The sequence below is a fragment of the Thermobia domestica genome, chromosome 5 (assembly GCF_964235325.1).
Source record: "Thermobia domestica chromosome 5, izTheDome1.hap1.1, whole genome shotgun sequence".
Lineage (NCBI taxonomy): Eukaryota > Metazoa > Arthropoda > Insecta > Zygentoma > Lepismatidae > Thermobia > Thermobia domestica.
In genome coordinates, this window is record NC_137458.1 from 112,814,002 (window position 1) to 112,841,694 (window position 27,693).

Genomic DNA, 27,693 nt, shown 5'->3' on the forward strand with positions numbered 1-27,693 from the left:
TTTAAAAAAAATGGTCTGGTGCTTGGATGTAATAAAATCCCTGAACCAATGTGATAGTGAGCAGTATAGCGACCTCTCAACTTGCGCTATAAGAGTTTTTTATTTATTTATTTATTTATTTGATAGCTTCACTGATGTAAATTATTTTTGTATTGTTTCAAGTAATTAACATTATTGACGAAGTAAGTGTTTCTTGTTCATATATATATGATAAACCATTATTTTGTTATTATTTTGTTTATAGCATAGTAATATTTTAATAGTTAAGATTCTCACAGCAAATTATTAAGGAACACTACAAAACAGAAAGGAAGGAAAGAAGAAGGTGAATTCTTGAACTGCTAAACTCAAGTGATTGTTGCCTTCTACATACATGCATATAATACCCATTCAAAAGTCACTATTCAATATCGTTTGTTGCTTTTCCTTATTATTATTATTATTATTATTTATAAACTGGCGTTTGTGGTTAGTCTTAAGGTATAAACTGTAACCAGGCGCTCACCCATAAATTTTTGTGCAGGATGTCGAAAGTTGGGAAGGGTACAATATTGCAAGACACAGACACGATGTTATTCTGCGCCCGAGTAAACGATAAATAATTTCCAATAGCGGAAATCGTGCAACCCAGGAACACTTTTTATATTTTGCTTTTGAAAAGTGAGTATAATTATACTATGCTAAAGAAAGAAAAAAAATGTTCCTGATAACCTGATATTTTAGTTTCAAACTGTAAAAGTTACATGGGTATCGCAGCAATAACAAGAGCCAGAGCAATTATAACGGAGCAAGTCATGTCGTCTCTTGGTAACGGGGGGGGGGGACATGTATCAAGGGACTTAAATTATTGTACTTAGAACAACCATAACTCTGATGATAATCGATTATTGCAAACTAATTTGTTAAATTAAACAATTATCGCCTTATTTATAAATGAAAGTAAATTTAACGAAAGGAGTTCATAATAAATTAAAGTAATCAGAATGTAGAAGCAATACATAGGTATCTTAAATATGCTGGAGCATTTGTTACTTCCACTTATGCGCAGCAAGAAATACTCTTCAAATTTCCAAAACTTTGATATACGAAAACATATATTGCCTTCCAAGTTCACTTGTTTCTCTCTACATGCAATTACTTTATGTTGCCCAAATGAAGTGTAGAAAACTGAATTCAGTGATAGGGAGGAAAAATTAGTACGAAATTCAGGAGGATCGTAGGTGCCATGTCCCCTGGTATATTGTGTCCCTGGAACGCACGACTTCCCCTACTTTACCTGTATTCACAGGAAAAAAATAAAGAACTAAGGAAGGAAAGAATACAGATATTGTGTAAGATCAAATCTTTAAGCCACATTAATAATTTATCTGTTAAAGCAAGTATAGTTTTGGTAAGAAAGCGTACAAATGTGTCAAGCTGGGGTAAAAGTGGATCAGCAAAGGTAAGGGGACGGTAGGTAGCGGCATGACGTGAAGTCGTCTCCCTGCCTATCTTTACCCATTGTAATTTTTTAGGAACTTGAGGTACGCTATAGATATTTTTTGGAGGTGAGGGAACGACGTCCCCAACATCCGCCACACTTTTACCCCTGCTGTCAAGTTACTAAGACTGCATGCGGTCCAGATCGAATGAACTTTCCATAAGTGCGCCCTGGTACAGACAAAACACAATCTTTAAATAATAAGGTTTTTTTTAGGGTCCGCATTTGGTGGACCCGTCTGTCGGTGCCCCCTGGCTATAACCATATTTCCCGATGGGGTTGATACTAATGATGCTACTACAACAGTACGCTAAGAAACTCGTATGTAATTCAGGAATATTACAAGAGCTGACTTATATATGCTTCAAAACTTTGAATATATTGCTTATAAAATTTGATTTAATGATTTAAAATAAGTCCTTTTATACCATTTAATTTGCTTTCTTTCTCTCTGTTAAAATATTACGATCAACACTATTATCAATCAATTCTGCTGATTACATCTTTTTTTCATTAAATGTTTGTTGTTTCAAATTTTACAATCATTTCTGCTTGTCCATCAGAGCCACTTATCATAGGTCCTCCTGAAAATTTTAAATTGTAATGTGTGTAATTTAATATTTAATTGAAAAAATAATGGAAAACAAACATCTTTTATAGGAAAACGACTCATCCCTCAAGTCCGTCTACAAGTCTTCTCCTCCCGTATTGTTGACTTGCTTCTCTTCTTTTTAATACTTTGTACGGAAAGTTACAAGTTAGCTAACTATATTTCTCCGATTTGGTAGTTTTACATACCATTATTTGTTTTTTTTTAGTTAAAAATGTTTCCTGTATAAAAAATGAATGCATTTCTTTGTTCGCAAAGGTTTGTGTAATTAAGGTGCAATACTAGTAACGACAATGATTTATTGTAAAACTCAAAAGATTTTACAGTTTACTTTAAATACAGAAATAAATAAATATTAGCCCATGATTGATTTTTTTTAAATACACTGCTCCACAAAACTTAAGCAACTAGAAGAAAGTGGCAGAAAATAAAACGACACCATCACTGCACCAAGTATAATGAAGAAACCGACGGTCTAGATGCACAATGCAACACAAATGAAGACGAACAATACAGTTAGGATGTACAGAGTGACCAAAAAGTTCAGCACAACAATACCTCAACAGGTGAAGCTGGATTGTGCGAGGGCATAGGCAGTCAATATGGCCTCCATGCTCGTATGTGACCACCACGAACAGCTATACAGGCACGACATCTGGCCTCCATGCTGCAAATCAGAGTGTTGATCAAGTCTTGTGACAGATGTTGCTACTCTTCCAGGAGAGCTGCTCCCAGGTCAGGGAGAGTGCGTGGTGCTGGACTGTACTGCACTATTCGCCGTCCAAGAGCATCCAACACATGCTTGATGGGATTCAAGTCCAGCGAATATGCAGGCTATGCAATACGCGTAATGTCTTCGCTCTCCAGATAGTCGGAAACAAAATGTGCACGGTGTGGGCGGGCATTGTCATCCATGAACAGGAAGTCTGGGCCAAATGCTCCGCGGAAATTGCGCACATGTGCATTCAGAATTTCATCCCGGTACCGTTGTGCTGTTAAAGTGCCATGTTGCACAATATGGAGGTCCATTTTCCCATTCAGCATAATTCCACCCCAAATCATAATGGAACCACCGCCATAGGAAGGCCGTTCAGCAATGAAGTTTGAATGATAGCGTGTTCCTGGCTCTCTCCATACTAAAGTCCGACCAGAATCATACGACAAACTGAATCTCGACTCATCGGAGAACATGACACGCACCCACTGGTGTTCCCCCATGCAACATGTTCCTGACACCATGTGTAACGCGCACGTTTGTGCTCCACTTTCAATGGCGCACACAGCGCAGGCCTTCCTGCATAGAGTCCTGCTCTGTTGAGCCGACGACGAACAGTTTCACGACTCACGCGTTGTTATGTAGCCTGAAACAACTCATTGGCCAGTTGAGAGCGTGACTCTTGACGGTTACGTTTGGCAGAAATTGTGAGAAATGCGTCATCGACGGCCGATGTCTTCTTCGGACGGCCTCCTCCATGACGTCTACTGACTTCACCTTCATTTTGGAAGCGACTCCACAGCCTTGACACAACGCTTTTGTTCACGTTGATTCCTGCACCACTTCCACTTGCGATCGACCCAATTCCAACCGCCCAATTATTCGCCCGCGGTCAAAGTCACTCAAATGTCGTCTATCAGTCATTGCAAGGTGTGTACCCCACACAAGAACCATTAACACAATGCTTGGAGCCTCGGACACTACTAGGCTGTGGTGTACGCCTCATGGAATAATTTGTTCACCGCGCTTGAAACGGTGTTGCTTATGCAATAGAACGTGTGCTCGCCTTGCCTGTGTGTCTCTGACGCGTCTCTGTGTATGTGCATGCCACTAACCAGTGTTGAATGGGCCCCACACGTCGCTTATACCACGTTCTCTCGGGTTGCTTAAGTTTTGTGGAACAGTGTATATATATAATTTTAAATTATATCATTGCTTGTATGTTTATTTGTGTTTCTATTAGATGTAAGAGCAAACTGAGAACATGATAGTTAAGGCTTACGAATAATGAATGTACTTTTGTTCAGATATGCACGAGTAAAACAGTAATAGAAAATTATGAGTTTTCATAATTAGAGTAGATTTTAGGTAGTTATTTAGTAGCAACAGAATATAGGAAATATACAATTTTAAGCAAATTTCTGATGTAATAGATTTTAATGTTACATGTCAGTGTCGTGTTAGAACTAAATAACTTGAAGAGATGATAATGCAGAGTCTGGGGGACTCAGTAGGAAAGGGTGGTCCGGAAGTGGGCATATCCCCCTTTAGTTTCAACAGTATAGTGTTAGTTATGGTAGAATGTCTGTACACGTAACCTTAAAGTCTTAAGAGTCATAAACATCGGTATGATCACCATCCATGTCGTAATACAGCTGAGTTCTGCACCATGTTTTGCAGAGATACTCCGGAGTCATGAGGGTGAAGGCGTGTTCCACAGCTGCTCGTAATTCCTGCGTTGTGTGATATCGAGTGTTTCTTACTTGTTGCTTTATGAAACCTCAGAGAGCATTGTCTGGTGTCGTCAGATCGGGACTTCTTGGAGGCCAGGCAAAGGGAGCTGGTGAAGATGCACAACCTCTTCCAATCCAGCGGCCAGGATTCAAGTAATCGCGCACGTGAATCGCAAAGTGCGCTGGTGCTCCATCCTGCTGTATCACAATAGTGTCTTTGATACCATTTTCTTCCAATTGAGATACCATTTACTCATTAAGCATCTGCTGGTAAGAATGTCCAGAAAACCTTCAAAAAACACCAATTAGGGGTACGTCCACTTCCGGACCACGCTGTATATAAAATATTATAACAAGGTCTTCTAAAAGATTCTTCCAAATTTCAGAACTAAGGGGCCGTGGACCCCCCTAGGAAAAGATCCTAGTTAGCCAATGCAGACGAAAAGCCGTGGAAGGAAATTTGGGTTTTTCCCGAGCCCTTGGATCTCTAGTCTGGATGTTCGAAATTTCTGAAAATAGGATTATTATTCAATAGAAGTCATTGGTGAGACAAAATTTACACATAGTAGAGGGATCACTTGCTGCCTTCTTTAGAATATTTACACATCTTATTGTTGGAAAACTTGCCTCTTGTAAAAGTTTTATCTGGTCTTTCTAACTCTTCCTAACCACATTTACCATTCCTCACTTGTCACTTTGTAACAACGTTGTTAAAGTCAATTTTCTCTAAGACTCTATATTATGCATGTGAACCACTAAGTGTTCAGAAAATTCAGCATGTGAACTATTAAGTGTTCCGAAAACACCAAAACTAAACGGTCGCAATCAATCAATCTATATCAAAACTCAAGGCTACATTAACGACGAACATTCAATCAATTACCTACCTGAAGTCTTTGGAAATTATATCCTGTTCTCCAGTCCCAACAATGCAATGTCCCATTGTCACCACCAGATACTAGAACGCCTTCTGGATTGATGGCTAAGCAATTAATAATGGCGTTGTGGCCAGAAAGATTCTGAATGAATTTTCCTTCTGGGCATTTCCATTGTTTTATATTATCCGGAGAAGCAGATGCAAACATATACCTGAAATTAATGATAATGAAATTGTATTTTTAAAAAGTGTGCTAAAATATAAAATGAATTAAATACAGTGAAACCTGCCTATATTAGCCACCATCGGCTTTATTGAAAAGTGGGCAAGTTACGGAAAGTAAATCTATTTTGAAGCAAAAACTATTAAAGACTGTAATGTAAGCGCTTCTAATACAATAACAAATTATGGTCTACATACCAGTTTGTATTTAGTAAATAATATATAGTGAAAATTATTTATATTTATAATATAAGAACACCGTATGTAATAAACAAGAGCCACTCCATGTCAAATCAACACAATTTTCAAACAAATTCTACCTTACACTGTCAAATTTGATGAAATCTGGTGCAGTTCTGGTCACAAAAAAGCGGGACTGCCTCCCAGAGACTAAGTCTAAAAAAAAATTACCCTAGATCCTTACAAATTCCCTTTATCTCTGGCACTTTTCCCAGCATTTTTACCACAGTCAGGGTTGGAAATTGACGCTATTACAATTTATACTTCGATTGAAATGCATAACCTAAGGGGACGAGCGGGTTTAAATATAGCTTTCAAATGTTCTCCATAGGCCTTTCCTTTTCTTGAGAAGAACGTGTATTTCAGCTAGTAAAATATATATATAAGAAAATAATATCGTCTTTTTACACTCGAAAGACTAAAAGAGATCTATTAATTAATCTTTTTCAAAATATATTTTAAAAATATTTTTTCCTAAATTAGTCGACTGGGTTCCTAGAGAATCTAGAAATTCTGAATCCAATGAAAAATCTATGGGCAGAAGTTACTAGAAGTCGGCCCATGGCGTGACAACCCACCAAGGAGAGTGACGAGCTATGCGAACTAGTTTTTAATGCATAGGAAGAAGTGGCACAGGGACTACAAAAGGTACTAATCTTGAATAAAGTCACAGCTAACACAAAAAGTTCTTTACAGAGCTGCCTAATTGCATCCATTTCTTCTGTAATTTGACTTTAACTGAGACTTACAATTTTCCAGCGTACTTCTACAACATATAAACAATTATTTACTAGTAACAAACTTAATGTTTTTCGTGGGCAAGTGGTTAGTGTTCTCGCTTTTAAAGCAATAGATGTAGGTTCGACCCCTAAAAGGGTACATTTTTTCTTTTAGTAACAAATAACATTTATTTCAAAATCATTCACTTATTGTGTGGAATATTTGAAATGAGAAATAACAACGAGTAAAGACAGTAACAATCTGTCAATATTCCTTAGAGAAGACACTGAAATCCATATCATCTACAAAAATAAATATAAAGAAACGTAAACTGGTATACAATAAAAAATGTAAAGGAAATGAGTAAAAATACACAAACTAAAGATGCTAATAAGCGCAAAAAGTTCTGAGCAAAAGGTCCACTTGCTATAACGAGAACAAAGAAGCTGCATTGATATAGATAATTTTTCACTGACATACTTGTCAGTCACTGAATGTTTCGTCTAGGAAATTGTTCCTAATGCAATCGAAAAGTTATTACAAATTACTAAATATATATCACTGCTATGAAATGTCGCCACCATATATGCGTATAAAACAAAATTATAACTCTCTATAATGTATACTCTTGACCAGAAAGATTTATAGAAAGATTAGCTCAAATTTCTGTTCTTTGCACGGGAAAAATAGATTTATGCAAAAAATTATTAAAAAACAATTTCGCCGAAGTCTAACTAATTGCTTTCCAAAATTCATCTGAAACAATTCAAATGCTTTGCCGTGATAGTGAACAGAGACAACGTCGACATTGTTTTTATATATTGAGAAAAATATAGAAATTGCTCGTTCTGCCCCCTTCTTAGAAGCGGAATTTTCTGAAACGTCCATTTATTTAAGGACTTCATATTTTAAGTTTCAAATCTCTAACATGAGAGCTAGTGAGATACTCAATTTTGGCATGCATTTTGAAGCCCTTTCTTCCCCGTAGGATACACATTTTAATCAAAGTGACATGACAAAAATCCTAGTTCGATGTATACGCAGAGTGCCAAAGGATTTTCAGCGTGGTCCTGTTCCGTTCTGCTCCTTCCAACCAACCGCCTTACACGTAACTCCTAGAATAGTTCAACGCACCTTGTGATTATTTAATGTCCCGTCCCTTTAAAATTCAAATAGACTAACGACCAACTTTTGCATTTCGCTTGTTTCACGTACTGATGATAGCAGTCAGAATATAAATTATCACTGCAATATGTAAGGGTCGATCTTCAAACCGTGTGCTGAATTCATGGCTCTTTTGTAATGTAATGGCTCTTTTAGCATGCTAATTTTCTACGAAACGCTCCGACACATTCCTTTATCCCTTCCACTTACTACAGTAGATTTAAATAAGATTGTCAGTTCCAAGAAATAATTTTCAAAACATCTACTTCTCATCCCTTACAGTAGCGAAACACCAAAACTGACCCTGCAATGCATTTGAAAACAGCTGTTAATGTAAGTTGACCTGCAAACAGGGAAACGGAAAAAAAGACTTGTCCTGTCATCTTATATTTTCTTTTTGTACTTTATAGAATACATCCGAGCATCATTTAACTTGTCTCAATGTGACTAACAGAGTAATAAGTAATACAAGCCTTAAGGGAAAATAAAGGTTACCTAAAAATGTAGTCAATTTAGGAAGGTGGCCAACTTCGAGAGGTGATCAAGTTAACAAGTTTCACTGTACTTAATTTTTCAGACGTGATGAAATCTTTTTCTGTGGTAAATTCAAAACCCCTGACGTAAGGAAAACAAATAACTTTATACCAACTCTTTCATTTCCCAAATACAAATTAAACAATCACAAATTTTAAACGACAAAATAAAGCTGTTAATATAGCTTTATGTTTGATAATTAAGCTTGAATCAAGATCAAAAAATAGACCTGACATCACGGTTCCAAAGGTGAAAGTCTTATTGTTGAGCCACGTGCATAATTTTTTAGTTACGGAAACGAAATATTTACCTCCGTATTTTTCACATTTTTCAGTTACCATGTTTTAAGCTGTTGTAAGGTACTTACAGTGTTGGATGTGTCACTAGAGCCCTCACACTCTTCTTGTGGTTTGTCAAAGTACATTTTGATTTGCCAGCAGCCAGGTCCCATAGACGAATTGTGCAATCATGACTTCCAGTTATTATCTGCAGAACACAAACAAAATAGCACAAAACGTAAAGTATTTAACAAGCAAATGCAGGCAACGAAACCAAAAACCTAAACACTGAGATTTCCGAATTTACTAAAATAGAATCTATTACTTTATTATTGTGAGAAATGCACTTTTAATCTAATATATATGAATGAATAATACGTTAAGTTTGATATTCAAATGTGTTATCAGACCATATTTTAAAACAGTAATCGCCAAACGGCGGCCTGTTAGTATATTTTATTCGACTTGTGAATAAAAATGAAAAGGTGTGTGACTTGTTTCTTTATTTTTCCTAACTTTATGCGTGGCAGAAGAAGTGTAGCTGGCTAAATCAATACCTGTCTTTTAACTGTGAAAATATTTTCTTTAACCTCTTGGTTATGAAGCCTATTCTACAGGTATGATTTTTGAAAAAATAATCTGTTACTACTAGCTTGCTCTTCATGCAAAATTCTATCAGTTTTTTCTTCTTTCGTTGTGCTTTCCTAGTCACTATTTTTCTGTTTTCCCTTCTGTGCCTTCTCCTAACGATAGCATTTCAATCCCCTACCGAAATAAAATTTTCTTCTTCTTTTACGTCTTTCATAACGTTTTCGATAGATTCATAAGTTTCATCTAGTTCTTCATCATCGTGTGCTGTTGTTGGCATGTACCCGAGTTAAAATTTTTTATTCAGCTGACCAGAAATTATCTTATTCTTTCCATTTTACTTTGCTGATCCCCACAGTCGTCGGATCTCTCTCTTCAGATTTTCTAGCTTACCTTCTATGCTTAGACTCCTGACGTTCTATCCTCCAATTTGTATTGCCTATCTATAACTAAGCGACTTCTTGCTACCCCCAAAATCCATGGAGCTGACTCTTTAGCAGTATGGGATTCTGAGTATTGCTCTACCCATTTGGAGTAATTTGGGAATTACATTTGGGGTAATTCAGTTTTCAAAATTGCCATTCTTACGCTGCATGTTCTTGGGAAATATACGATTATGTTTCCCGTTGCTTTTCCGGCTAGAAATGCACTTTCTTATCGATACTCTACTAGTTTTCGCCGCTGCTCACTGCCACTGCACATACGCCTAGACCTTTCCTGTAGACCATGATCTTCACTGTGAGGACCATTCTACAGCCAAAGTATAGTTATCCAGTACTCGTCCTCAAGAGGCATGTGCGTTATCCTAACACACCCGAACCCCATACACACAAGGTTACACAGGAAAAAATGAGGTGTTTAAACAATACAAAATGACTACCACTTTAGTGTGTTACTTGTGTGTTAATTCAACACCAAGGACATCGCCTTCCGAGCATATCAGAAATAACTAGTTACTGGCTGTGAGTATTTGCATTGATTTGTATTATTTGATATGAGTAAAGCTTTACGCAGTATATTTGGCATTTATACCAAGTAATGAATAACATTGCATATTTTCTGTAATTGGTCACACTAATACTCTTGTAAACTTGTGAATTGTCCAACAACAGTTACATGAATATCGGTCCTGCCATCTGTCTTCCTTATCTGTTACTCTAATGTTTTAGCACGTACGAGCAGAAGATGGTAGAACTGTTACTAATGTAACTATTGTGAAACAATTCACAAGTTTACAAGACTATTATTATGACCGGTTACAGAAAGAAAACAGAACGTCATTTGTTGTTTGGTATAAATGCCAAATATATTGCGAAATCTTTGCTTATCCGAAACAAGAAGAACCAATGCAAATTCTCACAGCTTGTAACGAGCTATTTCTGACATGATCTGAAGACGAAATCTTGGTGTTGAATTAACATACAAGTAACACGCTAAAGTGGTAGTCATTTTGTGTTAATTCAACACCTCTCATTCTTTGCTGTGTAGTACGTATTTTAATTAGAAACAGTTGACTCTTTAGCGTGTTACTATCGGAGATCACGTGAAATAAAGTGCAGGAATTAAATCAAGAAAAGATGTAAAGCAAACCAGCAAATCACATGCAAACACACAGTACGTCAGATAACTCGTATATTTAAGTAAAATATTTTATATAGCGTACGTCGACTGCCCATCCTGTCTATCCTCTTTCAGGCTCCTACAATTCTAATTTCATCACCAAACAAATCATGTCGTAGAAGTAACTTAGTAAAACGTAACTCTTAATTAAAACGCAGGCAGTTTAAGTCGAATTTTGTCCAGAAAACGCAGAATTCATAGTGACAATGATTATACTTTCCTAAATAAACAATGAGGAATGCAATATTAGTTATAAATTCTGTTTTTTATCGGTACTAGGTGTCGATTTTATTTAAGAGGCACGATCAGTGTTGTGAAGGCCTGAAAAAAACGGAAAATTTGGGAAAAACTGAAATTTTCGAATATTTTACTACATTATACTTTTAAATGAAAAATACTTACTGGTTTACAAGTTTAGTGTTAAGATCATTGAGTGCTTATGTTTCCTGTATTAGAATAGGAAAAATTTGAGTCGATAAATATATGTACATCACTCCTTTAATGTGATAGAATGGAATTATGGCTTAAAAAAGATACTAAAAAAGAATTACAATAGACGCACTTAAATTATCTTAAGTAATCTTACGAAGTTCCCGCTTTATGGCAGGGAAGTGTTAAAATAACGGGGTCAGAATTATTTTAGTTAATACCAGTATGTTAAAATCAGATATATATTTTATAGAGATACGTATCTTACTTATGCTGTGTAAAATTTCCGGAAATTTTGAACTCAGTAAAAAAAAAAAAAATCTTAAATATCGGCAAAAAGTGGAAAATATAATTTAAAAGCTATTTCTTCGCCTGATGATAATCTTATTTGCTATAACGTGTCTGCAGCGTATATACAATGTATTTCGCTAGCAGTATAAGTACTTAAAGCAACAGGCTTTAATTTTACTTTTTAGTTTTCTGATTTCTGGTAAAAATCCCTCTTTATTATTTGTATATTTTTCGAACAACTCAGAAAGAGAGATAATCTTATTTACACATACATATACACCGCACAAATGTAAATTTGAGCAGCGAGAAATATATTAAAGAATTTAACATGTGAAACTTTCGTTCGTTATTATTAAATACTAGCAAGATACCCCTTCTTCGCATGGGGAGAATATGTTTCATTTTGGAGATAAAGGGCACCAAAACTGTCACCAATGAACAGGGACCCCAAAAGCTATGAATTCGACAAACGACTCATGACTAAATCAGAGTAAGTTCCCTGGACTCTAATGTCCATCTCGGTTTAGTTCTAACGTTTCATACGCAATTCTGACACTTTCTGAAATTTGGTAATGCAAAACTAAATTTTTCAAGTTTGGTTCTTCATCTAAAATTTGCAAATGCTAACAACAATTTAACACTTAATGCTCTTTGACTGTCTCAAAGGTACATCTTAGATTTTTGGAAACAATGTTTTAAATAGCAGCCACCTTATTCGTAGCCATTGCACAGCATATTCCTTCGCGGAATTTATCTTCCAAGTAATTAAGTCCCCTTCAAATTCTTTGTACTACCGACAAACTGTTGTATACACTGGACAGTCATCTACGAAAGCTAGTCTGAATCTTTCACGTCAGTCTTTGACACGCAAACTAATACGGACGTCGTAGAAAACCATGACGCGAAAGGCTTCTCGTGGTAATTACATTCTAATACTAAAAGTATCTTCAGTATAGATAATTACTAACTAAATTGTACAGATATACAGGATAGAGGCTGGATTTTTTTATCATCAAATATTTTATACTACTCTTTACCTTAACGACAGAAAAAAAAAATAAAAGTGATCCTGTATTTCTCATTTAATTTTCGTATTGCATAACTTATGAAAAGGACTTTATAGAAGTATCTTAATTACTCGTAATAACAGATTTCAATTAATTTCAATGTTATCACTAAAGTTTATTGATATCTTTAACCTAGTAAGTAACACTAGTAAGAAACGTATACACATTCCGTATTTTATTATTGCCAATAAATGCGGAAAGAAAACGCTGAGTTCGCTTTTCGATAATTTACGCACCAAAGCACGTTCTCTAAATCAAAACTGCACTGAAGTTGTTCCATTAGCTCCAAAGTTGCTCACAAGAAAACATGGCACTCATATATTTGTAATTTTGTAATAATTTATTATACTAGTAGTATGCAGAAAAGGCTACAAATGTAACGATTGTATTACACAAAGCAACCAAGTATAAATAAGTTTAATAATAATAAGTAAGTGTAAATCAAATAAAAGTGCACAACTATTAGCATCTCACAGCTTCTGAAAACAGCGCTACAAATTCCACTCCATCTTATAGATTTGTGTTTATCTAAAACTGGAATATAATAATCACAAATACAACCATATCTGTACACATATTTCATGCTATAGGTATCAATACCAAAATCACTAATTTAAAAGCGAAAAGGAACCAAACATTTATAAAGAAAAGGGAGAAGTAAAAGGCATTATGAGAAGAATGATTCAAGGACTGTGTGATCACCATTTTCTGCAATCAATGAGCAATATGAATATATAGTGATATTCTTAAAAAGAAAAAGATTTATTATATTTAGTAAAAAGCCAATATCTTTTAGGTACTTGCCTGGGGCTCTGCAGCCTGACACACCACACTAGCTACTGTATTCGTATGTCCAGTAAGAGTATGAACATTGGCTTTCGTTCGCATATCCCACACACGGGCAGTAGCATCACGGCCGGCTGTCACTAATACATCAATGTACGGATGTAACGACAGTGCATATACTGCGCTCAAATGTCCATGGTAATGCCTGATTACCTATCGGGAATAAAAAGTTTTAACAGTTCGAATATATTATGTCATCTTTATAGCAATACACACTTATTTACTCTGTAACTTTATCAATTACTAAAAATTAACACAGATTTTCAATTAATTGCTGAAGCAACAAAGAAGTTCTTTTTTAATACTTTTGAACTAATAGAGTGCATTTAATTTATTAATGAAGTTTGTACTTACGTACCCAAACAATCAAAAATGGTAATCTTGGCCGTATGCATTTCAGCGATGGCCTATCGCTTCCATAAGTACGAGTCCTTTAAAGAACTTTACAATGCTTGTAGAAAAATTGTATTGGGACACTCCTGCACTGTAATTATACATGCAACGAGAAGTCCTTAAAGAACTTACTTATGAAAGCAACAAGCAGTCGATCAAATGTATACGGTCAAGATTACCATTTTGATTGTTTGGCTGTTTCTGTGAATACAAACTTTATTAACAGGTTTTTTTTTTTTTTTTTTTTTTTTTTTTTTTTTTTTTTTTTTTTTTTTTTTTAATTCCTCAAATCTGTGATTCCATATTTTCCAACAATTTACTACAGAACTTTACGCAAGGCATTTCGGATGATGAGTATGTTACTTATAAAATGAAAGGCAGGATGTTTCTTCCTCTAGTGTTAAACAATAGTAATATTATAGCTTTGCTAGTTCTTAGTAACAAATTTCATAATAAATAAAATAAAAAAGAAAAGCTTACTTAATAAAATGAAACTAAATAAAATATTCAAGTCCCACTGTTATGACCTGTAGATGAATGATTAATTAAAGTGAATGATTGTATAAGAATTAGTGGAATGTGAATGCAAGAAGAAACGGGAGAACTACGAGAAAACCCACACGTTCTAGCATCGAACCAGGGACCATAGGACTCGCACCAAAGGTGAGTTATCTACCAGTGAGCCACCATACCTCCAACTGACTTAACCATGTTAATTTTTCATTCTGTCAAAAAACATCTGATTGTTAATGTTATAGGAAAGGATAGTGAAAGGCTTCTTTAAAACTAAATAACTAGCACTGAAGACGTAGATTATATTCATTTAAAACTCTAATCCTTAAACATTATAACACGAATTACGTATCCATTCACTGTCAATCTAGAATATCTCAGTGCCAATTTAATCCATCTAAGACTAAACTCTGACACGGAATTCTTCAATCATGAGATCTTTTATTGATGTAGACTGTAATTATCTAATATTCCATATTTAACTTCTACACTAAGCGGGCACGGTGGCTCAGTAGTAAAGCGCTTACGTCTGGTGTGTGGGGTTCCTGGTTGGATTTCCAGTCACGTAAGCTTGTAGTGGACAAATAGTGTCCGTGAATTTTCTCGGAGTACTCCCGCTTCTTCCCACTTTCTCATTCCACCAATTCTTCCATAATCATTCACTTGATTTAAGAATAGTCTCCCTTAATCTAAAGGGCATAATGGTGCGACGTTCAACTGTAAAAATTCATTTCCAACTTCTCCACTCAATATTTAGTTTCAGTAGCTCAAGTTGAATTACTGACAACACACGTAGCACGTGTCACTTTCAGGAGAAATCAAACAACAATAGATACAATCAGCTCCGCAACGAATGACACACTCTTTAATGCCATAAAAATGTTTTTTCTCGATACTCTTAAAAACTACGCATGAGATTTTCCCCTCAAACGTGTTATTTTATTCAGCTTGGCGTCGTCTATGGATTGATATATGTATTTCTTCGCACAGTATTGTAGTTAACAGTAACTTTGAAAATTATTTAGTTTCACGAAATGTTTTTGACAAATGAAGCGCAATAAAAATTTAGGTCAGGCTAAATTTAAATTTCTCTTGAAGCAAGGGGCAACCAATCCGCTATAGAAAATTTTACTTGACATGTTCAATTATCAAAAACTGCCAGAAATCATAATACATGACAAAATTTAAAGTTTAAAAATCCATAATATTTTAACACGATGACAATAGTTAATCTATTCTTTTGAAGGAGCATGGTGGCGCAATGATACAGCGCTTACATCTGAAGCTAAGGGTCCCTAGATCTATTCCAGGGGAAGTGAGTTTGTGGTGGACAACAGTGTATCCATGAATTTTCTCGAGGTTCTTCAGTTTCCTCCTACTTTCGCATTCCACCAACTATAAGTCATATTCATTAATCATCCATTTCATTTAGCATAAAGAACATAATCGTACAACATAAACTATAAATTTCATTTTTTCTTTCTATTCTTCTGGGGAGATCTAAAGTGTAAATCTGGCAAACACATTAAATATCATCATACGTAAGAACTATAGTAAACTCGTTTTAATTGTCTTCTAACATATAACGAAGAAGATACTCCGACAGCTATCCTCGATGAAACAAATATAAATTGCTACGTGCCACCAAACTGAATAGAATAACAGGGACTTAACAAATTAAGATAAGAGATCATTCTTATTAAGACATTCATTTTGCCTACTGAACTATAGGGGACAATCTCCATTAAAAAGTTAAATAAGGATAACACTGTGCTCCAAATACTGATTTAATACTGATTGATTAAAAATTACAGCAAATACAATCTTCAAATATGGTTGTCTGTATTATAAAATCTAAAGAAATATAATATCAAATTCTATGAAATATATTGATAGATAAAAAGATAAAATTATAATTGTAGAAATCAAAAATAATACCGATAATAATATAAATTCTCTTTATGATGGACGGCACGGTGTACAACTGACAGATAAAACTATGGCATATGGATGTTATGACTCAAACTGTAAGCGTAACGTACTTTCCATCTGCTAACAACTTTTAAAAGGGGGTGGGGGAATCAGATGCAATTTCAGATGCTGACCCTAATATTTCTTTTATGAAATACTGGGTTTGAAGAACAAAAATGGAGGGGAAGTTCATTTGGATAGACTGTTACAGAGAAAGGTGCATGATTCATCATCATCCATCAATACTTATTAATAGTTGTTTGCGGATTATACAAGGCACTGTAAAAATACTGCACAACAGTTAAGTTTCCTGTTATTCGCAACCAGGAGTGCTCACAGATGGGTATTAGATCGCAGGCTGCATCCATAAAATTATTTTGGAGGACATCGAAAATGTTACGATCAAACTGGAGAATAGCAGAATGATACATTTGGGGAGGAGAACGCTAAATTTGAGGGGAGGGAAGTAAATTTGAAGGGTTGCGTCCAAGCTCAGGAGAGGGGATGGGCACCCCTGTTGGCAACGCTAACAATTGAAGATGAAAAGCTTACCTTGTTATATTCCAAGTCCCAGCATTTGACCTGTCGATCTTCTCCACAACTAAAGAGATAAGGATGTCTGGCACTTACTGCAAGACCGCGTACACTGCTTATATGACCAGTCAAAGATAGCTTCAAACGCCCACTTGCTAAATCCCAAATCTGCAAACAGAAGAAAACAACTAAATTAATATATTCTATAATATTATTATCGTTTAACGGTGAAAAGATGCCCAAAATTGAGACAGACCAACTGACAGATCTAATGGAGCTGAAGAAAATCGTATGGGTGAGTATAAATTTTCATGCGTAGCTTTCGAGACAAGAAAGCCTATTATTTTGTACAGCGATAAAATTTAATGCTGTACGATAACTACCTCACCTATTACGATGAAACCGATTCTGAAGTATGCTCTCACCAAGCTTCACATCATGACATTCAAAACATGACAATATACACCATAGTTAATGAGATACAATCCAAAATTATGATTAGCTTTCCATAATACAGGGTCATCGAAAAAGAATGGTGGGATTAAATATATATATAACATTGAAACCTTTTATGTTAACTGAGGGATTCTTTTACTGTGTGGTAACTGGTTGGCGTAAGTTTCGTTTGATACCCGCCAGAATGCGTTTAAGGTGACCTGTGTATGCGCAGACCAGTGATGTACGCGGTGCATTGGATGCCCACTTTCCAAACAGTTGGTTTGGCAGAGAAGCACCCATTGCATGGCCTTCCAGAAGTCCAGACCTTACCCCTTTGGGTTTCTTTTTCTGGTGGTATATCAAAAATATTGTGTATGCAGAAAAAAATCGCGACTTGGTACATCTCTACCAGTACATTTCTGCCGTCATCTTGACTGTTACTCCTGATATGCTTCAACGCACATGAACTGAAATTGATTATACATTATACGTATGCAAAGCAATAAATGGAGCACACTGAAATTTAATAAGATATATGGGGCAGCGGTGGCTCAGTGGTAGAGCGTTCACCTCTGGTGCTTGGGGTCCCGGGTTCGCTCCGAGCCCCCACCAAGTGAACTTTGTGGTGGACAAACACCGTGTGCGTGGGTTTTCTCGGGGATCTCCCGTTTCCTCCCACTTTCTTCATTCCAAAAAATGAAATGAAATCTTTCAGTTTAACGTCCCACGGTTATGCCGGCTAGGCTAAAGGAGACGGTGATAATGAGAAATGAGTAAAATGGTGGAATGAAAAAAGTGGGAGGAAACGGGAGAACCCCGAGGAAACCCAAGAACACGGTATTTGTCCACCACAAAGTCCACACGGCGCGAGCTGGGATCGAACCAGGGACCCCAAGCACCGGAGGTGAACGCTCTACCAATGAGCCACCGCGCCCCCTTTCTTCATTCCACCATTTCATTCATTACTCATCATCATCGTCTCCTTTAGCCTAACCGGCATAACCGTGCGATGTAAAACTCAAAGATTTCATTTCATTTCATTTTTAATAAGATATGCAAAATAACTAACTAACTAACTAAATAAATAAATAAATAAATAAATAAATAAATAAAGGCTAAAACCATTGAAGTACCTTTAACGGCTTTAACTAATCAAAATCCCGGCATTCTTTTTCGATGATCCAAAAATAACATACAGATATATCGATAGGTGGCATCGAGTTGAACAAAACATGAATTCCTGTTCTCATGTGTTGTTTTCGAATAAATGAAGGAAAATGAACTTTTACAGCGTCAAAATGTATGCCAATAATAATTGGTTTTATTTTGTTGAAACCTATTGTTAGTTTCTTAATTTACTATGTACATAAAAAAAAATAAATAAACTGTTAAGTAGCAGATTTTCTCTATTGTTATTTGGCTTCTATCGGTGACATATATCCTAAGTGTAAAATTTAATAAAGATCATTGAACAGAATTTAATGTAACAAATGTAATGTCCTTTCTTCCTCAAGTAAAATATTTGCTGGTGAACATCAACAGACAAAATCAATACACAAAACTGATGTATGATTTGATAAAGAAGGAAAAAAAAACAACAACATGGAAACAATCTACGATATTTCTCTTACAAATGTACTTAAATATCGATTACTGATATCCTCATTTACGGATTGAATGTGCAAAAGGATGGCTACAATAACTACTTATTTTATCTTCTTTGTTACTTCAATCGTTAAAAAGAACTGATATTGATAACCTATCCATATATATATATAAATTAGAGAAATCGAAGTATGTCAGATCCATAATTATATGTAGCAATAGACATCTTTAAATCAAATCTGAAACGACATTACAACTGAAAAATACAGAAGACAGGAGAGACAGAGAACAAGATAATCAATCTAAGGATGAGAAAACAAGAGAATCAGTGCAAAAATTGGAACACTGAATATCGGAACTTTGAAGGGAAAAAGCAGGAAAACTGTAGACCTGATGCAAAGAAAAAAGTGAAGATCCTATGTTTACAAGAGACACGACGGAAAGAAAATTAAGCAAGAGAGTTCGGCAAGGATATAAGCTTTTCTCTAGTAGACGAAATGGAGGAAGGAAAGATGGAGTTGGAATTATTGTGGCAAAGGAGCTAAAGATTACTGAGGCAAAAAGGAAGAGCAATAAGGTTATGAGGGTCAAGCTGGGATTTGGAGTCAATTTGTTGATTATATCATGTGGAATGAAAATAGGATGAAGAAAAAAGAAAGCTTTTGCTTGGAGCTAGACCAGTTATTAATGAAAGTACCTGAGAAGGAATATTAATGTAGGAGGTGACCTGAATGGACATATGAAAAAAGAGCATAGGAGAAGAAATGAGAGTGCTAGGAAAGTAAGGCTATGGAGAAAGTAATGCAGAAGGTCAAAGAATAATAGATCACGCAATTCCACTCGACCTGGTTATAGTTCATACCTATTTCGGGAAGTGAAACAGCTAGCTTATAACTTACAAGAGTGGAGGCAGATGCAGTCAGATTGATTATATCTTGTCCCGCAGCAACCACTTTAAAGAAGTGAAGGACGGTAAGGTGATAAATGAAGAAAGAGTGGCTTCATAGCATAGATTGTGAGATAATAGTAGACAAATACGGGAAGAATATAAGACAGAGAGAGCAAAGGATAAAATAGTGGAGATTAAAAAATAAAAAAAATAAAAACGAAGAAAAGAGTTCAAAGAAAAGTTTCTATAACAAATAAAATTGGTAGAAGAGGTACAATAATAGTGGAAGCTAGTCATATGGTGAGGAAAGTCGGAGAATTACTGGAAAAAATATCAGGAAAAAAACAGCCACAAGGAAAGGAGACAGCTGTGGAACGAGAAAGTGCAAGTGGCAATAAAGTAAAAGAAAGAGAAGAAGAAAAGGTGGGATAAAACATAAAACACAAAGTGGCATACAAGGTACAACATAAGGCGACAAAAAGAGCTGTGGCAACAGCTAAAGCAAAGGTCATAGACGTGGCTTATGCTGGAAAAGAAAGACGGATACAGACGAATAATGGGAATAGCCAAAGCAAGAGATAAAGCATTCAAAAACACATCAACGCAAGTAGATAAAAGACGACGAGGATAAGTGCTGCAGGACCCAGAAATTGATCCAGGGCAGGTGAAGATGTTAAGAAATTACTAAATGAGAAGAAGCAGAGGAAATATACGAGGATGGAGTGGCAAGAGAAGGAGACGTGGAAAAGACAGGTAGGGACAGAAGTGGAAACTTGCTTTAACGCTGATAGAATCTTAAGAGAGAAAATTTTCATTTTATTCGACACTTCTCGCAATTCTTTTCCCCGAAACACAAAAAGAACTCTTCCATTTATAAAAAGTGGAAGAATGATAAATACAGGATGTTACAAAAAATGTGTCCACAATGTTTTGGGAACAGATTCCTCATATGAAAATAAGAAAAAAAAAGTTCATAGCTCCACTACTATGGGACTCGTAGTCGGATCAAGACATCCCTGAGGAACTGGTACGTGAACTATCCAAATATCCATGTTTCAGAATGTCCTAATACTTGCACACCAATTTTTAGAGAGGTAGATGGAGAGTGATCAAGTACTCTTAAACAGCCTCTCTAAAAATGACTGTGCAAGTACTGGAGGTTCTGAAAGATGGATATTTCGATAGTTCACATACTAGTTCCTCAGTGATGTCTTGATCCGACTACGATCGGTCCTATAGTAGTGAAACCACTATTGATCTTTAAAGTGTTTTTTTTTTTTTTAACTTTAAAGGTCCATATTAAGTTCTTTTCTTATTTTGATGTGATGAATCTATTTCCAAAAGATTGTGACAAATTAAGATCCTGTATAATATTTTTAATATTGCAATATGGTTCAACGCTAAGATAACGGACACTTTAATTATCAAATAGTATAAACATCCTTTTGTATATGCATCAGATATTCGTTACAGTTACTACTTTTTTCCTTCAATGAAAGCTAATCCTTCCAAACACTAACAATTATATTTAGGGAAGCTCAATAATCAAAATAAGAGAAAAATAAATGCATAAATCAAAAACATTAGGCCACGTGTTTTCAGATTTGTAAAACATTGTTTTTCATCAGGAATCTCTGAAAGAATTCTTTCCTTCAAAAACACATTATTCAAGAGATCAGTTGTTCAGTTTTAGAACTCTTGCACCTAAAGAGCAAAATGCTTTGATAAAGTAATTCAATGTTCATGTGACTTCACCTCTTGAAAAAGGTTACAGTATGAGTGACTGAAATCGTTCAGGTAATCTCTTAAAAACGCAATAAACAAGGTAAATCCATACTGCCACTGTTTAAACAGTATTAAAAATGAGTCAAATTCCATGTGTACTTACTTTTATAACTCTATCAGCCGAACCCGTAGCAAACCACTCATTGCCTGGTTCAACAGCAACACACCGCACCCAGCCCAAGTGTCCTGATATTACTCTGTACAATTTCCATGGTGGATGCCATTTTGGTTTAGCCATAGTAGGAGCTCGGCGTGGAACAACTGTCTGTATATTAGAGCTCGTTGGGGTTGGTCCCGCTGTTACTTGTCCTGCTGGATTAGCAGGTACCATTGCTAACTCATTACTAGCAGTGGGTTCATAGCTTTCCGTCGAAAATCCTGGTGATTCTGAAAATAGTATTTTCAAAAATTACCAACACAACAGAACTGTTTGAGACATTTAAATATTATGAATATTAATATATAAAAATAGAGCTTCTATGAGCATAACGACTATTACGTACAGTTTTGGCTTCGATTCCTGGCGAACACATAGAATTGTAGGCAATTAGGGAGCTACCTATTCTCATGTATAAGCTACATGTCCTTCGAAACAACAAAATTAAGGTTGAGGTTTCTAAAAGCAACAGATAAGAAATAAGTACACCTTTACGGTTTGCAGATCTTTCACATTTAGTGTAACAGAGAATTTTCCGCTGTGTTATTACATTTTCCTTTTATCTTTGGTTAAAGTTGAGTGATTAGTACGTGTAGCCTAGACCATAGAAAACATTGTATATATTAAAATCTCCTTTAAAAAAAAAAAAAAAAAAAAAAAAACCCTACAAAATAATATGTAAACGCTGAGTTTCCCTATTGCGGAGAAAATTCGTTCTTCATTGATTATGTTACACACAGCTAACCAACAGTTTTATAATTTACTTTCTTGCTCCTCAATTTAACGTGTCCTCTCTCTCTCTCTCTCTCTCTCTCTCTCTCTCTCTCTAAATATCAATAAGGGAATTATTTACTAAAACTTCACTTACATCCACACCCCAACGTTGATGGTCCATAACACGGAAAACCAAGGCCAACACGCCATAATATTTTAGCGCACGACAAATTTGGTGAAGAGTGGATGAGTTTCTCTTGTGATTGATTTTATTTTTATTTATATACTTAAAAAGAAATCATGTGAGGGATGAAAACATGAAAATTAAGCTTCAGAATTTCCTAGCAACCATTCTTTCGACGAATTTTTGCAGTACATGGAGGTAAAGAAACTGGGAAATCGAACTTCCAGTAAAAAAACTAGATCGCTGGTCTGGAACTAGACTAGAATATTGCATTTCTTGGTTTAAAAATAATGTTTAAACTGGTTATACTACCAGTTTAAACATTATTTTTAAACCAAGAAATGTAATATACTACCTGGTAACATACATTGGCTTTTATAATCAAGATTTCGCTGGAAAATAATTAAGGAACACAGAAAATCCTTCTCTGGAGACTTAAAGCGACCCGCTATGGCCAGAAGACAAAATGGAAATAATATTAATAATAAAAACCCGAGATGTACCAGTGAAGAGCCCGCGGGTAAGTATGTACAGCAGTGGCATTGTAAAACACAAAAGATTTTGATCTTGGATCGAATCCCATTCCCTGCTACAATAATGAAGAAACGAAGGAAGGAGGTGAAGAGACAGATTGCTATTAGGAAGAGAAAGAGATAGTGTAAAAACGTGAGTAGTGGGATAAGTCATGAAAATCTGGGCATGTGTTTATTGCGTAGTGCTAGTCACATATGAGAACTCTCCAAAATGCCAATATGAACACTGTAAATTAACAATAAAAGTGTCTCAAAGGGTAAGTTTTTTAAACGGATTTAGCATGAGAAATATAAGTCTGTAGAGTTAATGCTGTAAGCTAAACGGCGATGGATCGAGAGAAAGGGAAACGATAACGAAAGAAAATTGAGAAATGAAATCATACGGTCGGGGAAACAACCGCAGACTTCGAAAATCAACACGAACCAGAGTCTGGTTAAACTTAAGAATATTTGAATTGAAACGGGAAGGCCAGAATACTACTCCGGTGATTCCTACGTATAACTGCAGTGCCAATGCACGCTATAGATGGTGAATGAATAACATGTTAGCGCTGGTGCACGGTGATCCCAGTTCACAAAAACGTGGCTAAAAGTAGATAACCTAATTTAATCGTTCTAGAACTCAGTACGTTAATTTCTGAGATTGCTAATTTCGAATTTGAAATTTAAAAAAAAAAAAAAAAAAAAAAAAAAAAAAGTAATGAAAAGTAATTTGTAGAGCAACCCACATTATCCTTTTTTTCCTTAATTATGCTTTATATTTTTCAAAATTATGCATTATTGTTAATTTCAATCATTGTTTAACATAAATCGTGTACAATGTATAATATTTACTATATATTAAATATTCTAAATATCTTGATCTATTTATTAATATTTTATGCAACCAGTTTCTTTCAAATATAATGAACTTTCTACTTAATGCACTGTAAAAAGATATGCATTACTCGAGTCATTTTTTTTTTTTTTTTTTTTTTTTTTTAATAATCACTAGTGCCCCTTAGAGGTGCATATATGCAGAAAGAGAAAGTAAAAGATGCCCCAAAAAGTGCTCAAGTTCAAGAGGTTCACATGTGGGGTTTTTGCGCACTTTTTGTACATTTCGAATCATTATACATACGCGTAACTGCGCAGTTACACTTAGAATAAAATTATTGTTTATTCATTGTTGGCGGAAAGTTTTCTTCTTGTTTTCCTTTTTTCTTCTCTTCACTTCAAAGGATTACACCGAAAAGTTTACAGAAATAAAAAGATTTTCACTGTTGCATTGTTATGTTCTCAAAGGTTTTGTACTGTAAATATTATTTAAAAATATTAATATAGTATGTTAAACTTGCAGCTAAACAGAATTTTCCAAGAACTGAGCTATATGTTTTACTTATGCTTTATGCTTTTGAAGGTACCAACTATATGTGTAAATTGCTATTATGCTTTTTATGCTTTTGGGTTACCCTAGTAATTTGATTTCAGAAAAAATTGGTATTGCTGGCTTTCGGAGGTAGCTTATTTCGAATTTGTACGTCTTTTTTTATTTATTTATTATTTTATTTTATTTTATTTTTTATTTTTTTTTGCAAAAAATAATACTAAATAAATAAAATAGCGGTCTTAAAAATAATTCTAGTAATAATAAGTAATAAGTAATAATAATAATAAGTAATAATTGGTATTGGGGGGGTTTTGAGGTTGCTGATTTTGAATTTTAAATAAAATTAATGACAATAATTTTATTACTACTTCATATTGAATATTTTATTCATTTTACATCGAGAAGAAAGAAACATTGCAATATGCGCCTAAAACACATTTATGTATCGTCGCAAAAATACTTGAATAAAACAAAATGGAGCGATTGTGGGGCGGCTACTTTACCTTATTGAAGAACGAATTAAGAAATCGGAAAAATTGTTTGAGAGTAGGATTTCGTGGGACTTGTGACTTCTGAATACACAATCAAATTTCATTCCATTTCATCAATTACTTTCAGTCACTGACTCCATTTGAAAAAATAAAATAACCACAAACACATGGAAATGAAAGGCCATTGAAAACTATATATATATATTGCAGTCTGAGCGAGATCCCGTAACGAGTTCGACGTTCAGATTGAAATTCATTTCGGCAGACTCGTATGTACATTTGGGCCTGAAAAACGGCCGTTTCTAATGGCAAAGATATCTATTTATTTACCTATACAGGGTCTTCAAAGTCTCCAAATTAAAACTTCGATTTAGGGGATTTTAGTCACGTTCTTTGCCGTCAAGACTACTGTGTGGTGATATAGTTTTCTTTTAAAAATCATAAATATAGGCCGGCATACTAGGATATTGAAATAGTGCCAGGCTTAAGGTATTAAATGGACAAACAAAAACAAAAATAAAACATAATAATACAAATATAAGTTACAGCACACAAATAACAATAAGAATAAGAATAAAATCTACATCAATTACGGCAACAATGGAACAAAAAATGAGAAAAGTAAAAATGACAAAAATGGGAACTATAATGCAAATAGCAAATAGAAATGATACAAACTTGAGACAGTTCAAACAAAATTAGTACAAAAAAAAAATAATAATAATAATAATAATAATAAAAAATAAAGAGAGGGGAAAAAGGAAACAAAAAAGACTGAGATTTTATATATATACCGACCGATCAATGAATTATGACCACTCCTCCGAAGTAGATTTTAAGTTGTTCAAATGTTAGTTCAGCGCGCACCTTGGAAGTGGACAGCTACTCTCTACGCAGCCAGTTGGTAGTGCAAGTTCACACATAACGCCAAGATTTATGAGTATTTGGAAAAGGTAAAATCGTGGAGTGATCGTGCAAACAGTTGCACTAGTGGCGTGTTCCAGAGAATCCATAATAAAAGAGTGTCAACAGTGGTGTCAACAAAACAAGTGAAGAACAATCAGGATAACTGTGGGAAGACGGCGCAAAGTTGACTGTAGGAGTGAGCAACTCGTAAGGCTTACAGACGTTTCCCGAATCACATACTCATCACTCCTATTCAGCAATGTCGCTTAGTGCATCGAACATGAAAACTAGAAAATAAAATAGTTGAGAGCAAGTTTGTCGGCCTGATATAGTAATAAATTTTACTTCACTTTGACCATGGTCGTGTGTATTTTTGGTGGAAATTCCATGAAACGTTGGTGTCCGTGTGTATGATGTCAACCATACAGGCAGGCAGCAGCTTATATAAGATGTGAGGCACGTTTACATGGCAAATACTACGCCATTTGGTGGTTGTGAACGATTAGGATTAGGATTTAGATTTCTGGGCTTTCGGCGTCTAAGGCCATTTAGCCTGTCACGTTTTGAGGGATGACGTCCCTCGGCGAGCAAACTATCCAGAGAAAGGGAAGAAAGGATTGGGAAAGGAAGGAAGCGGCCTGGGACTTATAAGTTAGGTACCACCCCGGCATTTGCTGGTGTGAATTAGGAAAACCCAGGAAAACCTCATTCAGGGTGGCTGGCCTGAAAAAGCGTCTTACACTCCACCGGGAATCGAACCCGGAACCGCTCGCACCGAAGGCGAAAGTGTTAGCCACTGGTTATAAACGAATATAACTGGTGTTCGATATTGGGATCTCCTCACAATGTGGCACATTTTTCTCCATGTCGGTGGTACCTTTCAAATCCACATAGTACCTTTCAAGTCCACACTTTTTTTACACCCTCCGTTAAGCCAGCATAGGGGAACCATGTAACGTGACGAAACGGAAATAAGACAAAGCTATTTAGTGGACGCCGCCCATCCCCTATACCAATAGACAGCCTTTGCCATTCAATCATTGTAGAGTAGATAACGTGAAAACTGACTGCAATCGAAGTGCCCGCCAAGCGTGAACTACGTGATGTAATTCGATTTCTCCAGGCGAAATGACATAATATGTTCGCAACTTATCATAAACGTTGTCAGGAATATGGTGGGAACTTTATAGGTGATGGCTGTGTTCATAACTGATGCAGGACGTTTAAAGAACTTACCGACGTACATGGCGAGAGTAGCCAAAGGTGGAAATCTATGGTGCGTGAGTCATGTCGTTTGTCAAAAGAGTATAGATTGCGATTTTTGAACTGTCTTTTGAGTTCCCTGAATTTTTTTAAGATCAGCGACTAGAGAAATGGAATTACATCACAGTTTATATGTGGCAGCGATTCGATTGCACTCCATATACTTTGAAGCTCGATAGTCCACAATGATTGAACAACAGAATCTATCCATTGGTGTGGTGGTGGGCGAAGTCCAAGGAACAGCTTTATCTTGCTCTCGTTTCATCCCATGTGATTCTCCTATGATGGTTTAGTAGAGGTTGAAAACATAGCCCTAGTATAAAGGTTGATCAATGCGTAATGCCTGGTTTCAAATAAAACGCCTAATATTACAGATATCCAGGAGTTTTGCACATATAGTACACATACACATATAGTTCAAAGTTTTGTTTCTAGGCCCTGATCAATCGATATATCCACCTTCATTTTGTACGCACTTTTCCTACTATTTCTTCCAAGGCTGAAATGCACCCTAAGAAAATCATTTTAAGACTA

At 35.5% G+C, this 27,693-nt stretch overlaps 1 protein-coding gene across 4 annotated transcripts in view; it reads right to left on the minus strand.

Moving 5' to 3' along the window:
* The window catches only part of Tango4 (transport and golgi organization 4), a 65,300-nt gene that overhangs the window by 9,848 nt on the left and 27,759 nt on the right, over nt 1-27,693 (minus strand). For all 4 annotated transcript variants that reach the window (XM_081758892.1, XM_081758891.1, XM_081758893.1 and 1 more), the window contains 5 exons: nt 21,646-21,929; nt 16,844-16,993; nt 13,373-13,567; nt 8,663-8,781; nt 5,426-5,627 (listed from right to left, as the gene is read on the minus strand). In XM_081758892.1, the coding sequence (XP_081615018.1) occupies nt 5,426-5,627; nt 8,663-8,781; nt 13,373-13,567; nt 16,844-16,993; nt 21,646-21,929 (950 nt within the window). The remainder of the gene's footprint in view (nt 1-5,425; nt 5,628-8,662; nt 8,782-13,372; nt 13,568-16,843; nt 16,994-21,645; nt 21,930-27,693) is intronic.